The sequence below is a fragment of the Peromyscus californicus genome, unplaced genomic scaffold, assembly GCF_007827085.1.
Source record: "Peromyscus californicus insignis strain IS unplaced genomic scaffold, ASM782708v3 Scaffold_13__1_contigs__length_99412109, whole genome shotgun sequence".
Taxonomy (NCBI): domain Eukaryota; kingdom Metazoa; phylum Chordata; class Mammalia; order Rodentia; family Cricetidae; genus Peromyscus; species Peromyscus californicus.
Genome location: NW_026294424.1, coordinates 47,602,085 through 47,617,936, shown reverse-complemented (window position 1 = coordinate 47,617,936; position 15,852 = coordinate 47,602,085). Strand labels below are relative to the sequence as shown.

At 43.9% G+C, this 15,852-nt stretch overlaps 1 protein-coding gene across 4 annotated transcripts in view; it reads right to left on the bottom strand.

Moving 5' to 3' along the window:
* The window catches only part of Zcchc4 (zinc finger CCHC-type containing 4), a 47,718-nt gene extending 31,866 nt beyond the window's left edge, over positions 1 to 15,852 (bottom strand). For 2 of the 4 annotated variants that reach the window (XM_052734930.1, XM_052734931.1), the window contains exons 1-4: positions 15,708 to 15,852; positions 14,879 to 14,897; positions 14,579 to 14,678; positions 13,295 to 13,377 (exon numbers count right to left, since the gene is read on the bottom strand). In XM_052734930.1, the coding sequence (XP_052590890.1) occupies positions 13,295 to 13,377; positions 14,579 to 14,678; positions 14,879 to 14,897; positions 15,708 to 15,831 (326 nt within the window). In that variant the 5' untranslated portion in view covers positions 15,832 to 15,852. Of the gene's footprint in view, positions 1 to 13,294; positions 13,378 to 14,578; positions 14,679 to 14,878; positions 14,898 to 15,707 lie in introns of those variants that run through there. The other 2 variants (XM_052734933.1, XM_052734932.1) reach the window with 2 other exon arrangements.

The following is a 15,852-nucleotide window of genomic DNA, read 5'->3' as shown; positions in this document are numbered from 1 at the left end:
GAAGGGCCCTAAGGCCCAGATGGCCAATGGGAAGACTAGCAGAGACTTCAGCAGCCCTGATGCCAAATCACCATGCTGCCTCTCCATCCAGGGGTGGACTCACTGAGTCCAGGCTTACCATTCTGACCCTCAAAACCTGACAGAACATGCAAAATAAGTTTCCAGATACTGTACAACTCAAAACAGTGACTGGAGGGAACAGAGCTGGGGCGTGGGCAGCTGGCTGCACACCACCCAGAAGGAGTAAATGGATCACGACTGAAGTAGCCACACAGACCCCAGAAGAGCTTTGTACCAAAACCAGAGCAGGAAGACCTCATACGTATAAGTCCTGGGGCCAGCACTCAGAAAGGCTCTATCTCAGTGATGTGGAAACCACCCTGAGGGCTAGAAAGACCACCCAATAGGTAAGATCATATGCTCTGCAAGATGAGGACCCAGGTTCAAATCCCCGGCACCAATGTGAAAAGCTGAACATGGCTACACATGCTATTACCTCTAGCACTGAGGGGGCAGGGGGAGCAGCAAAGAGACAGATCCCTTTCAAAAATGAAAAGAAGGGATCCACTTCCACAACCTTATAAAGCTTATCTAAGGAAACCTCAAGGCTGACATCTTACTGAGGAAAGACTAGATGCCTTCCCCCTAAGCTTGAAGCAAGCTATTCTTAGATTTCATCTGCTAGAGTTTCTAGCCAACCTAATTAGACAAAATAATGGATGGGACAGGGGATATTAAACTTTCTTTAATCATGGTCAATATTGTCATAGATGTATAAAGTCCTAAGAAAATCTTCAGAAAGGCTGCTGAACTTATACAGCAAACTTATCAGTTTGTAGAGCAAAAGCTATTGTAGAAAGTCAACTGTACTGTTCCAGACTACAAGGCCACCAGGTTGGTCTCCAGTGCAGCCAAAAACAAATAAATAAATAAAGCAAAAAGAACAGGAGGGGAAGAATTAAACACGTATCAATGAGGCAGCCCCCAGTGGGTGGTTCCACAGCACTCACTATGCACTAAGCAATGATCAGACCCTTCCTAAGTTCTGGGCAACAGTCACCAATTACTGCTGAAAAGCACCAACTGAAAGGCTGAGAGAGATTTTACATAGGCTAGCTAATATCGATCTTAATTCCATAAAAGGGAACAACTAACCTTGTGTGCCTTACGGTACACAAAAAGAAGTAAAGGGAGGGAGACTAATTCTAAAAGAATTCACCCAGAAGAGCTGGCTGTAGCTACTCTGGGCAAGGGCAGTTCTTCTCGAAGCTTCTGGACTATCTGCTTCTACTGCCTCAGACAGCTCTTTTAAATTGAGATGTAATTCGCAAGCTGCACAATTCACCAGTTGCTGTGTACACGTCAATGGTGGATAGGGTATTTATAAAGTCATGCACATTGCCATAGCCTAATTCCAGATTTATTTTCATCACCACAGAAAGAAACCTCACCCCATTGGCAGTTGCTCCCCATTACCCCACCCTCCAGCCTTGGCCACCACGAATCCATTTCTAGTCTCCAGGGATTTGCCTACTCTAGACATGTCACATAAATGGAATCACGGAGTAGCTACACACAGATTCTTATACAAAACTTTTAAATAAAAGACTTTTGCTTCAAGATGGAAATTGCTTTGACTTTCAGCCAAACAGATACATAAAGAAGTCCGGCCAAAGGGCTGTTCTGGGCACTGAAGCCAGTCACAGAGTCAGAACAAAGGTGAGGACGACAGCGGCAGCACAATGCAGGGGGCGGGGTAGTTGGGGTGCAGAGCTTTTGCTATGGAATAGCACATAGACCCACATATAGCCTAAAACTAAAGAGTCAAGCACAAGAACTCTAAGACAGATTCAGAAGCATCAAAAGTAATCTAAAGGGGGAAAAAATTCACCTAAAATGAAAGTGATAAGACACAAGGAAGAAACAGACCGTCTTTTCTCATTTTACACGGATAAAGGGCAGAGAAAGGATTGGACATGGCATAGAAAGGTACAAATGAGGGCTAGCAAGATGACTTACGAGGTAAAGCACTTGCCACAAAAGCCTGATGACTTGAGTTCAATCCCCAGGACTCACAAAACCACAGTGGACGGGGAGGACCAACTCCCCCAAATTGTCCTCTGACCTCCACACCTGTACTGTGGCCACATGCACCTGTACTTACACACACATATCATACAGGAAAGTTCCAAAGGTGATAGAAAAATAGAAAAGAAACACTACCACCACCCTAAAAGGGAGAAAACATAAACTATAATATAAAGAAAACAAGACACCCAAACCCAGAACATACAGACTGTTAAAACAAGACAAAAATGGGCTGATTCACCGTGACAACAAAATACAGTGATGGTGAGAAACAAGCCCCCAGCCCTATGATAATGATGTCAGGATACTCCAAATATTCTTACCCACCCCACCTCTGCTACACCAGATGGACTTCTGGCTCGGGTAAGTACCCATTTCAAGCAAAAAAGCCTATAGGGGATCCAGGATCTCTTCCAAGTATTTTGACCCCTTCTGGGTCAAAGGCTTTCAGCCATGCCAAGGCAAGCCCAATCTGTTTCCGGAGCAAAGTTTGTCTTTGTTCTGTGGGACCTTTGGTTAGGAGAGGTTTTATTCGAAGACACCTCCCTGCCCCCGCAATGCTTGACCCCAGGCTATTCTGGGTCTAGTCTTCAGTCTCTGGCACAGGCTTGGAATTGGGCAGCGCCGAGTCTAAATCCAATCCCCAATTGCTGCAAATGTATCCAGATTGGGGCTGTCTTACACCAGATGCCCTCACCCAGGGCTTCTGGGCTCTGCACACCCCTTGTTCTGTTTGTCTGATCTCCGCCCCTCCCCCACTCTCTGCTTCTGCCTGCTCTCCCACCATACCATGCTGGAGTTCTACCCACCCATTCCACCTGTAACGAACTGGTTCTTCTTGAATAAACCCTGCTACACCTTCCTCTCTCCTAAAAATCTCGTTTCCAAATCCTCCACTAACTGTTCCAGCTTACTCCTCTGGGCTTTCTTTCGATATTGGGCAGCTTTTACTGCTACTGTTCTTCACTTCCCTCCAAAGTGCCTTCTCCTCTGGGCTCAGGTACCTGAGACGCTGCTGCTTGCAAGCCTGCAGCACCCCACCAACACTGGACCCTGCTGCCTATCAGCCGGGCAGCATGCCTGGCAGCACCCGGCTACCCTCACCCAATAGGAGCTGCATGATGGCCAGGAAGCATCTTTTATTCCTATGCTTTCTTACATGCTGCTATATACTGCAAACTCTTTCAGGATTTTTAAGTTGGTCATCTGACATGGTTTCCCACAGAAACTTTTGTTGGTCTTTCTGTTAAAAAAAAAAAAAGTCTCATCTATTTTGTGTGTATGGCTGGAAATGTGGCCACTGCATGCTTGTTTCTGACTGGTCTTGGAAGTCTGAGTTTACATGTTCCATGTGTCTTGGTAATAGCTCAGCTGCTATTACAACTAGCTGCCTGGGCTCAGAATTTGCCTCTGGGATTTGCTGATTCTAATGTGATGACAGAAAATTATTCTATGTTGTTCTGCCTTATTCAAAAAAAAAAAAAACAGCTAAAGAATTGGGTATGGTTAAAAAATCTGTAACCGTCAGGCGATGGTGGCGCACACCTTTGATTCCAGCACTCGGGAGGCAGAGCCAGGTGGATCTCTATGAGTTCGAGGCCAGCCTGGTCTACAGAGCAAGATCCAGGACAGGCACCAAAACTACACAGAGAAACCCTGTCTCAAAAAAACAAACAAACAAAAAAAATCTGTAACAAAAAGTTAGCTTAAAACTTGGAACTCCAAATTCAAACTGCTCCAAGAAACAACATGGTCTGCCACCACCTTAATTAAGTACAACAAGTGGGCAGCCACCATTTTGACTAGTGATGGTGAAGAGGGAGGTCATATGGCTTCACTGCCATCTTAAATAAAGGTGACCACCCAGAGTAGGTCCACCAAGAGACAACAGGTCTCCAAAGTATTTTAGATTAGGATAGATTTTGGTATGATAATTCCTGTCCTGTTCTAAACACAAGGTTTATGAAAGACAGGATTTAAAACAATGCTGGTTTACTGAGGCATCAAAGCTGCACCTCCATACATCCATGTACAGGGACGTATCCTCCTGGCAGCCATCAGAGTATCCCCTTGGTATTGATTTTAGAAACACTAAATTGTTTACACTGTGAAAACTGTGTTTTGCCTTCTAGAGATACTAAACTGCTTATACCTAACAGATAATGATCCCCTGATTCTCAAACACTTCAGAGATCTGAGAATATGGCATTTAATTTAAAAAAAAAAAAAAAAAGCTTCTCATGATAGAGAACAGGTAGTGCCAGCTCCTGGCAGCACCCTGTATCTCCTCCAAGGAAGATGGATGGCTGCAAAAGAACTTCCACCTGGAGCTTGTTTTAATGTAGCAAAGCCAGTCACACAGCAGAAAACTGCCTTGCACCTTAACTGCTGCTAAGACCCTGTCCAGACCGTGCCCAAGGTGGACACTGGGGAATTGACTGCCCCGCTTTGCCAAGACAAGGTAGGCCGGTCTCCCCAAATTCCTACTCCACAGGAAAGTCTGTCAGATTTTCTGAGCCTGGCAGCTGAGGACTGATATTGCCCTGGGACCCCTGTCCCCAGTGAACATGGAGAAATCTGAGATAGCTGCCCAGGCAACTGGAAAGCTGTGTCACTCCCGCTTACTTTCTCAGCTCCGGTGTTTGAGGACTGGGGTACTGATAGATTTACCAGTTTAACAGCTCTCCCCTCGACCTCCCAAGGCTACAAACACCTTGGTAGCTTATTAGTTCATTAGTTAAGTTTCCTGTTAAAATACAGACAGGTTTGCCTTGTTCACAGGCTTCATAGCAAAGGATAAACAGGTTTCAGATGTAATTTCCCACTTAAGGTATGTAAAGATGTTTCCGACTTCTGTCCCCTTTCTATGCTATTATTATACTGGAATTTTGGAGGTTCAGAGTTTTAGCATTGATAAACACAGTTTTAATAAACAGATAGAGCACTGACTACAAACAGCTTTCAGAAGTTCTTGAATTTCTGTAGATCTTACTGGTCCCAGCTTTTAGGACTCCATAGAAGCTTTTTTTGGCATTACTGTATTGTCTCCAGCCACATAGGACAAAACTCTGCTGAAATGCCAACTCCTCCCCCTCTCAAACAGTTAGCACTAAAGAGGGTATGGAAGCCTACAGGTGTGTTCAATTCTGTTCCTCCTCCCCTGCTCCTCAGCCTCTTTCCCACCCCCTCCTTCACTCGCTCAACCTCTTTCATTCAGTAAATTTCCTCTGGTTGTCTTCTAAGTATAGACTTAAAGGTGTGTTTCATCAGGCTAAAACCAGGCCCCAGGAAAAATGTTTTAACCCAAAGACATAGCCTTTGCTATGACACCAAGGTGTAACTCTGTTCCAGCTGTTTTACAGGCACCTGCAGGTTCCTGGAAAGAGTTCTGCTACTGTATCAAGAAATCTGGCCTGGTGGAAATTAGTATCAGTCTCAAGAGCCCTGTTTTGACCCCACCCATCTTTCGAGCCTGTGTTCTACAGGTCCACTCCTCCCACTAGAGGTGTGCCAAGGCCAGCCCAAAGGCGGCCCTCCAGATACACCAGCTCTGAGGACACCAAGTGGGCGAGTACTGGCAGGTTGAATTCACCCACACGCTCACTCATAAAAAGCTCTGTTATCTCTTAGCTCCTGTGACACCTTTACAGGACGGATGGAGGCACTCCCCACCTCCAGGGAAACAGCAGATGTGATGGCTCAGGTACTGCTGGAACACATCATCCACCGATTTCGTGTGCCATCCCCCCAAGCTCCTGGAACATCAGTGCTGGTACCACCTCTCTCAAGCAGGCACCTATCCAGGATAGATGGTCTGTCTAGCAACTGGGACCCTCCACCCTCCAGTTTTCCGAATTGTCCCAATGAGGGGCCTATGTGCTCTTCTGCCTTGCCCATTCATCTTTGTCAGTACAACCAGGGCACAGCTCCACTTTCCCCATAGCTAGTCCCATTCATATGGCCGGTGATAACAACTTATTTTTTCTCCTACTAACTTGCCTTCTCCACTTCTTCAAGAAACAGATCCTTGAGGTCTCTAGGGTGGCAATTAGCCAAATGCTTCTTCTCCCACACCTCCCACTGATCGTGAGACCACTGACTCCTGACTCCCTGTCCCCACATCGTCCTATACCAACAGAAAGTAGCCAGACTTGAACCAGCGCCCATACATCCAAGGTTGAGATGTTCCGTCGGAAGGTCTGCCTCAGGCCCCCTGCTCCCTCTCCAAACCCTACCCCTTTCAGAAAACCCACCAAGCTGCGGCTCCTCCCCCAGAGCTGCTCAAAACCACACTACAGGGTATTTAAGCTCTGGTCCATAGACCTGCCACATGATTTCTCCTCCTCCCTTCCCCCAAGATCACCCAGGAGTGCTTTGCTCAAGTTAAACCTGGTCCTTTTCCTTTTAATTCAGCTCGATTTGGTTTACTGCATTGGTGAAGAAACCCACTACCCACTACTGGGGATTCAAAATACTTAGCAGTACCCAGTTGGAAGCCTTAGGTGTGGCCTTGCTGGAGGAAGTATGCCACTGGGGGCCAGCTCTGAGGTTTCAAGACTTATGCCAGTTGGTGCTCTCTACTTCTTGCTGTGGTTCAAGATGTGAACTCTCCATCGTTCCTGCTACCATCTCTTGGGTCCACCATCATGGACTCTAACTCTCTGGAACATAAGCCCACTTAAATGCTTTCTTTTATAAAATTGCCTTGGTCATGGTGTTTTATCCCAACAATAGAAAAGCACTAATACAGAAAGCAATAGTGGGCAGACAGGACCATTCACCCAACTGAGAGTAACTAATATCAAAGGGAGGAAAGAACACTACTCGCTGAACCCTGATTACTTCCTTTAAGGCCTCCCAAACTACTCTTCAGAGGCCTCCATCACCAGCTCATTAAGCCTTTCTTGACGGAAGATAAACAGATCTTACATCTATTTCATATCTCATGACCACAACATCATCATTCACCTATACTGCTTTAAATTTAGCATTCAGACAGGCTTTTGAAGTTTGAGAGAATGAAGGAACAGGAGACGGAAGCTCTCAGGATTACTCAGCTCCTGCCTCCTATTTACTGCACATGCCCTGAGGGAGAGGAAATTTCATTCTGCCGCATGGCTCAGCATGATTCACAAATTGCAGGCTAGCATTTTGAAATGTCATTTTTATTGATCTCCATTTGATGTTCCATTTGCCTTTCCTGGAGTACACAAATTATGTTTATGGCATTTGTCTAACAGCAGACCTTGAAAATCTAAGTTTAAATGAGTTCTGAAAAAAAAATAACCAAATGAAATATCAACCAAGCAAAATTATCTGGATGCACATAAATTAACACTGATCTCCACATTCAAATTTATCTTCCCCTCAGACTTCATAGGTCACAATAAGGATGGAAGTACACCATATAATAGAATATTAACACATTTTAAAGCATAACAGGCAGCTGAAAACTATAAGGAAAAGCAAATCTCAGGCACAAAATGTAAATCTGTCAGCTGAGCATCTATGAAATACAACATGATTCAAAGACCACATTAGAAAAAAAAAAACGCTTATCAAATCCCATTCCATAAACGAGAAATCTGTGCAACATTCCCAGGCCCACAACAAAAACTGGGTAACAAGATCTATTCATCTTACTGCCATCATTCTTTTTGAACAATTTCAAAACAAAATGTGCCAGTTGGGAATCATGGTCCATGCCTATAAGCCTAGCACCTGGGGGGTTGAGGCAGGAAGATTGCAAGTTCAAGGCTAGCCTGGGCTACATACCAAGACCTTATCTAAAACCAAAAAAAGCCAGTAGGAAGCTCTTCCTACTTACACTGAGACTATGGTTGCTTTTTATCCTAAGTATCAAGTGTAAATACAATTTATGCTTGCAATATAGTTCTTTAATAAGCTAATTTACAGATGAGCTGACATGATTAAATTACCTAAATTAGAAAATAATTACAATCTCAAGAATATATCATCCTTAGGTTCATTCACATACAAAAAGGAACTCCTAGTCTCAACATGAAGACATATTAAGGAAACAGGTAATCCACCAAGCTTGATTTTAAAATTGCCAAGATCTCAACACGATTTATCTTAAGGTAAATCTTAGAAGAATGACCTACCTAGAACTTTTACTCCACACGGCAAATAACAAAACATGGGAACATGACTAGAAAGCAATGACTAGAAATCAACTCAGCCTCTATTAATTTCCCAAACCTGATTAGATGTCACGTCTTCACAGTGTGCGGATCAGCTAATGCACAGGTAAGCAGTAATGCCCTCACTTTCTGGAGCACCTAAGTCATCTCAACAAAGTGAGCTGAAGCTTACATAACACATTCTTCATACTCTACATCTTTGTGTCTATACAGGTTTAAGCATACGCACATACTTTGGCTCCAATGTTAGCACTTAGGTTCTCTTTGAACTTTTAACAAATACCTGCTGTATGAACAAATGATTAGAGGGGCTGATGTTTCTGGCAGTAAAACCCAAGGTTATGGGTCATACATGGTTTAAGATGTTGAAGATAACATTTTATCAAAACATACTCTCAAGAGATCAGCATAAAATAGATGAAGTTACTGCTCTCAGCCCCCACCCCCAAATAGCCTTTTGGAAATTCAATACTTTATATTTTAGCCAATTTTATATTTTAATTATGCATTATGAGCTGGAGAGATGGCTCAATGGTTAAGGATACTTGTTGCTGTTACAGAGAACCAGGTTTGGCTCCCAGTACCCAAATGATGGCTCAGAACCATCCATAACTCCAGTTCCAAGGAATCTAATAATTTCTCTTGGCCTCCTTGGGCATTAAGGACACCCATGGTGAACATACATACATGCAGGCAAAATACAAACATAAACTAAATCTAAAAACAGATTTTTAAAAAGTCTTTATCAGTCAGGTGTGGTAGAATATCCTTTAATCCCAGCACTCAGAGGCAGAGGTAGGTGGATCACTGTGAGTTTGAGGCCAGCCTGGTCTACAAAGCAAGTTCCAGGACAGTTAAGGCTATTACACAGAGACACCCTGTCTCAAATAACCAAAATAAAATAACCTTTATCATGGAAACATAGTTAAATGGTTCGTGCTTGCCTTGAATACATGAGGCATGTGTGAAAAATAACTCCCACACTCTGGCAGTATGGAGATGAGAACAGAACTCCACTTCCAGGCTAGAAGTTTATTATGCAGAGAAAAGGATCACCTAGATATTAGCATCTAACCATGTCACCAATATCCTTCTGTGACATGAAAACATGCTTACCAGATAAAAATGGCTGACAAAAGCAGAGTATAAAACTAAAGATACATTATGACTACAATACCATAAAAAAGCAAAGTTTAGTGTCAATTCCAATGTGGTCCCCCAAAATGGTTGTGCTGGTGACAATGTCCAAAACAGAAGAACTCTGGCCAGGAAAACAGGATAGTTATTGGGTAAACAACATATGGCTAAAGGTGGGTTTCTGTTTAGGAGTCTTCCTTAAACCACCAGAACCATCTCTTGGTCAACTACCTTGGGCAACGGCATCCAGGCCTGTCAATCAGCCCAGACCCCACCCTGCTGACTGTCATAAAATCCCCTTGCTTTTCCACCATTTTGCTCCTCTCTGCCCCACCCCCAGAGAGCCTTGGCAGTTTGATCTCCAATAAACCTGTATTTCTACCCATGGAGTTGTACAGTTTGGAGGTTTCACTTCGCTCTCACTTACACTTAGCAGAGGAAAAAAAAAAAAAGCTAGCAGCAAATCCTACATGACTGTAAAAGGGATGGGTTGCTGGTAGAAAGCACAGGCCATGCTTTTCTATTTCCTAAACCATCAATATTCTCTTTCCTACAGTTATGATAATCACATCCTGACATATCTTTATCTCCTGTCTGCATACAGTAAATCACTATCAGTCACTAATTACTATTTGCTTCCATGTCTAAACTGATACTTTGAATCAGAGAGGCAGAAAATATGAATCACAATTCAGTCATTCTAACAGGATGGACTTCAAGTTACTTCACTGCTCCAAGCCCCCATTTTCCCACCCAAGTTGGCCACCTTGGCAGGACTGACTGTCACCTCAGGTAAAACATCTTGCAGAGCAGCAGCCTCATACGAATTCTCACTCATACTCACTCCCTTCTCAGCGTTTTTCATTGTTGACTGAGTTCCTATCCACGAAACAGACCTCTCTGGTTAAGTACTGAAGTGAAGGGGCAATCAAGTTATCTTCATAAAAGCATCCTCTATCACAAGCTTTAAAGTCTAAGGAAGCAGCCGGGCGGTGGTGGCGCACATCTTTAATCCCAGCACTCGGGGAGGCAGAACCAGGCGGATCTCTGTGAGTTCGTTCGAGGTCAGCCTGGTTGGTCTACAGAGCAAGATCCAGGACAGGCACCAAAACTACATAGAGAAAACTTGCCTCGAAAAACCAAAAAGAAAAAAGAAAAAAAGTCTAAGGAAGCTCAGGAAAGATGTTTTATTTACTTATTCACTTACTGTAGTTTGGGTTGGGTTTGTTTGTTTTATTTTGTTCAAGACAGGATTTCCCTTCTTAGCCCTGGCTGGCCTGGAATTCCCCACATAGAGCAGGCAAGCCTGAAACTCACAGAGAGTACCACCTACCTCCAGTGCTGGGATTAAAGGAATTCACAACCACACCCAGCTTCAAGCAAGATATTTTAAACAGGCCACAGGACTCCTTTTCACTTGGCCAGAATAAGGCCTCACAGTGCTGAATGCTGAATCCTGGGTAGCAGAAGGAAGTACCATAAATGAAAACCTATCTGTCATCAGTAAACTGTCACTCAGAGGGGTTTACTGGATAGCTCTGACCAGCACATGGAGCACTATGCCTAAGAGTCAGGGCAGAAATAAATTCTTTTTTTTTTTTTTTTTTTTTTTTGTTTTTCGAGACAGGGTTTCTCTGTGTAGCTTTGCGCCTTTCCTGGAACTCACTTGATAGCCCAGGCTGGCCTGGAACTCACAGAGATCCGCCTGGCTCTGCCTCCCGAGTGCTGGGATTAAAGGTGTGCGCCACCACTGCCCAGCCAGAAATGAATTCTTGTCACAGGTTTCCTATGGAAATAAGTCTATGAATTCCAATGCATCCAATAACATCTTAATAACGTCAGTTGTAAAACATTTTCAGCTTTCGCCTATAATCCTGCACTTGAGCGACAAAAGCACAAGGACTGTAAAATCAAATCCAGCCAGAGCTATATAGTAAGAGTCTATCTCAAAACAAACAAACAAACAAACAAACAAACAAACAAAAAAACCAAGGGCTAGGGGCTGCAAAGATGGCTCATCTGTTAAGAAAGGATTCTGCACTTCCAGTGTACCCGGGTCCAGTTTCCAGCATGAACGTGGTGGCTTATAATCATCTCTAATTCCAGTCCCAGGGAATCCAATGCCCTTTTCTGGCCTCTATCAGCACCAGGCATGAATACGGTGCATAGACACACACAAAGGCAAAACACTCATAAAATAAAAGTAAGTCAAGTTTTTAAGCCCAGAGCTAAATGTAGCTTTGTAATGTTTACAGCCCCGGAGCTGTTCAGGGTCTCAAGGACAAGTTGGCACTCAAGTTCATTGAGAACAAGGGGACACACAGCAATGCCAACACAAGTCAGAAGGAGGTGGACAACACGCTGGAGGCCATGAGGAAGGCAGAAGCCAAGGACTGAGCCCACTCCGCTGTCTCCGCCCTCAATGAATCTTTATCACACACATACACACACACACACACACACACACACACACACACAGAGAGAGAGAGAAAGAGAGAGAGAGAGAGAGAGAGAGAGAGGACACAAAAGTACTTGAATAGATAATTCTCCAAAGAAATCACAAATGCCAATATATACATGAAATAATGACCAACATCAGTACTAATTCAGGAAACAAAAATCAAAACCACAACCCGTCACTTCCCAACTACTAGGATGACTTGACATAAAAGCTGGGCACCTGCCACATGCCCAGGTATTCACAGTGCCCCTATGGGAAGAGCGGGGTGAGGGAAGCAGAGTCCCTGGAAACCTGCAAACTAACCCGGTCCACACAGCAGTGAACACAACAGACCCCAATGCAAGCAAGCAGAGGAACATCTCTTCAAGATGTCCTGTGACCTCAAAGTGCATGCTGCGGAATGTGCACATGTATGCCCACACTCACAGCACACACACACACACACACACACACACACACACACACACACACACACATTAAAAATCATAATAACATGGCTAAGATGTCGTTTACTGCTACATCTCTTGCCTATCATACATAAGACCTGTGGTGTTTGATCTCTAGTATCACTCAGAAAAAGTACATGTTAGCTGGACAGTGGTGGTGCACACTTTTAATCCCAGCACTCGAGAAGCAGAGGCAGGTGGCTCTCTGTGAGTTTGAAGCCATCCTGGTCTACAGAGTAAGTTGCAGGACAGCCAGGACTACACAGAGAAACCCTATCTGGGGGGGGGGGGGGGGGGGGGGGGGGGGGGAGTAAATGTAACCTCTATCCATTGCTGACAGGGACATTAAATTGTTTTCAGCCACTGTAGAAAAGTTGGGTAGCTCCTCAAAAAGAACCAAAGAACCATATGACCAAGCAAAGCCTCCTCTGTGTCTACTGGAAAGATGTGAAAACATGTATTTTGCATGTCTGTATTCACTGTGGCATTATTCACAATAGTCAAGAGGTACAAGCAAACCCAATGTCCATCAACAGAGAGATGGATTTCAGAACATGGTTCCTAAATACAATGAAATATTAGTTAAAAAAACAAAGCTTTGTCATCTGCTGTAATGGGGATGTGCCTTGGAAACATGCTAAATGTAAAAATCATAGATATTAAGAACAAATAGTATATTATTCCACTCATATGTACCCAGAATAATCAAATTCATAGCAACACAAAGAGGTCACCAAGGTTTGGGGGAGGTGGAATGAGGAGTTATTACTTTACGGTGACAGAATTTCTGTTTGCCAGGATAAAAACATTTAGGAAACAGCAGCAATGGTTGCGCACATCATGAATGTAATCAAAGCCAGTGAATTGTACACATACAAATAATTCAAATGGAAACCCCTGTGTTAAAAATAAACAAATGAAAGTAAGCTTAAAGGAACAGAAAAAAAAAAAGGTAACATTACTGCCAAAATTCTAAAGAAAAAACATCACACCAGTACCTTTCTATGCATTGTGCTCGGGATAGAGGGGGCTGCCATCTTTGGTTATGAGCTTCTCGGGCAGCAAGTCTAGCTTCCGACAACTAAAAGACAGAGTAAACCTCATTCAGTCAGTTATTTATTTATTTATTTACTATCAGGAGGGTGGAACACACCACCACCCCCTTTGTATCTTGGACTTCCCAGTCCCCAGAGCTCTTGAGAAATAAACGATTGTTGTTTTTATAATATTCTTGTTAGAAAAGTAAAAGTTGCTGGGAGTAGTGGTGTATGCCTTTTATCCCAGCACTTGGGAGGCAGAGGCAGGCAGAGCTCTGTGAGTTCGAGGCCAGCCTGGTCTACAGAGTGAGTTCCAGGACAGTCAATGATACATAGTGAGACACCAAAAAAAAAAAACCAAACCAAAAAAGAATTACTAAGTTGCTGATCGGTGGTGGCACACACCTTTAATCCCAGAACTCTGGCGTCAGAGGCAGGTGGATCTCTGTGAGTTCTGAGGTCTATAGAGTGTGTCCCAGGACAGCCAGGGCTAAACAGAGAAACCCCGTTTCCAAAAACCAAAATTAAATTAAATTAAATAAATAATAAAATTGAAGTTAAAACACAGAGGTTGACTACTCAAACTAATTTTCTTTTGAGACAGTAACACAACAGTATCAAAGTTTAGAGTTAAGTAATAACTCCATTCCCCAGGGGGGGAAAAATCCAAAGCACGGGATTTTCATCCCACTTAAAAGGTATATATCTTGGGGCTAGAGGGATGGCTCAGCAGTTGAGATCAAATACTACCCTAAGGGGCTGGAGAGATGGCTCAGTGGTTAAGAGCACCGACTGCTCTTCCAGACTGCTCTTCCAGAGGTCCTGAGTTCAATTCTCAGCAACCACATGGAGGCTCACAACCACCTGCAATGAGATCTGGTGCCCTCTTCAGGCCTGCAAGGACACGTGCAGACAGAACACTGTATATATAATTAATAAATAAAAATCTTTAAAAAAAAAAATACTACCCTAAGACCCAAGTCTATTCAAAACACCCACATCAGGAGGTTCACAACTGCCTGTAACGCCAGTTCTAGAGGATCCCAAGACCTCTTCTGATATTCACAGGAACTTGTACACATTTGAACATACTCATAAAAAGGCACACAAACACACACATGCAACTAAAAATAAATTTTAAATACCAGTGTACTAAAATAAAGAAAAGATATCATTTTATACAATGTTTAAACTGCATGTTTATTGGTTCATTCTCAATAAAACTAGCCAAAAATGTTATCATACCTTTTCATCTTCCCATTGAAAAAAATTACAGTCTTTTCTATCTCTACAGGCTGAGCAGGCATAAAACTTCCGTGTTTCTTCCTTCCCTTGGCTCACTTTTTTTTTTTTTTTTTTTTTTTTTTTTTTTTTTTTTTTTTGGTTTTTCGAGACAGGGTTTCTCTGTGTAGCTTTGCGCCTTTCCTGGTACTCGCTTTGGAGACCAGGCTGGCCTCGAACTCACAGAGATCCACCTGGCTCTGCCTCCCGAGTGCTGGGATTAAAGGCGTGCGCCACCACCGCCCGGCCCCTTGGCTCACTTTTACAAACAGAAGAGTGGGCCCTAGTTCCAGAATAGGTAGAGGAAAAAAAATGTGTCAAGCCGTAGTCATTTTGCATAAAAACATATTCAGGCATTATGCATACTTTATAATTCAATGCACTATTCTGTGATAAACTTTATTTTCTTCAGTTGCATTAGAATATTAGAAATAATTTTAAAAACTGCTCTCTCCAGAAAGAAAATGCTTGCTGTCTACGTTATTAAAGACACTAGCTTGGGTCCATAATAAAAGTAGGCTTAAAGGAATAGACCTGGATAAAACAAAGGGAGAAGCCCAGAGAACTGCCTGGTTTGCCATTACTGGGGGAGGGGAGGGGAGGAGGGCGACACCAGGCCGGGGGTGTCTTTTCAGTGAAAACCTGGGCTTTACAGTTGGGCAATGCCTCTTAAGATCTCCAAGAGGGAAAGTTGATTTAACTTTCTTTCTTTTCTCATTCTAACTTAAAAATAAACAAACAAACAAAAACCCCAGCAAATCATCAAATGAAATCCCCCTAAGAACTTGTCAACGGGAACCTTTCAGTCCGGTACGTTCTCCCTTCTGCTTACTCCCTACCCCGCCCCCGAAAGGAGAGGTGTTAACAGCTCTGGAGCCAAAGCTCCAACAGTCAGGACGTCTCCAGGGGTTTCTTAAACACACTGGAAAACACTTTCTGAAACCAGATGGTACTCAAGCATCGCACAAGGTGAGCAAGAGGGACAGAGACAAGCCTTCCCTTCCAGAGACAAGTCCTGAAAGCCCACAGAGGATCCAGCCCAACCCTCGCCATTGGCGCCAGCCGGCCAGGCTGAGCCCAGACGCCGACCCACCGTGTGGGCACAGCGGGGCGGGAGCCGCGGGGTCCGAGGGGACCGACAACTCCACCCCGGACGCCCTGCGCCCCGCGCTGCCTTCACCCTCCGGGGACTCAACAGAGTCCATGGGCGCCGCCATCTTCCCGCCGCCTTCCCGAAA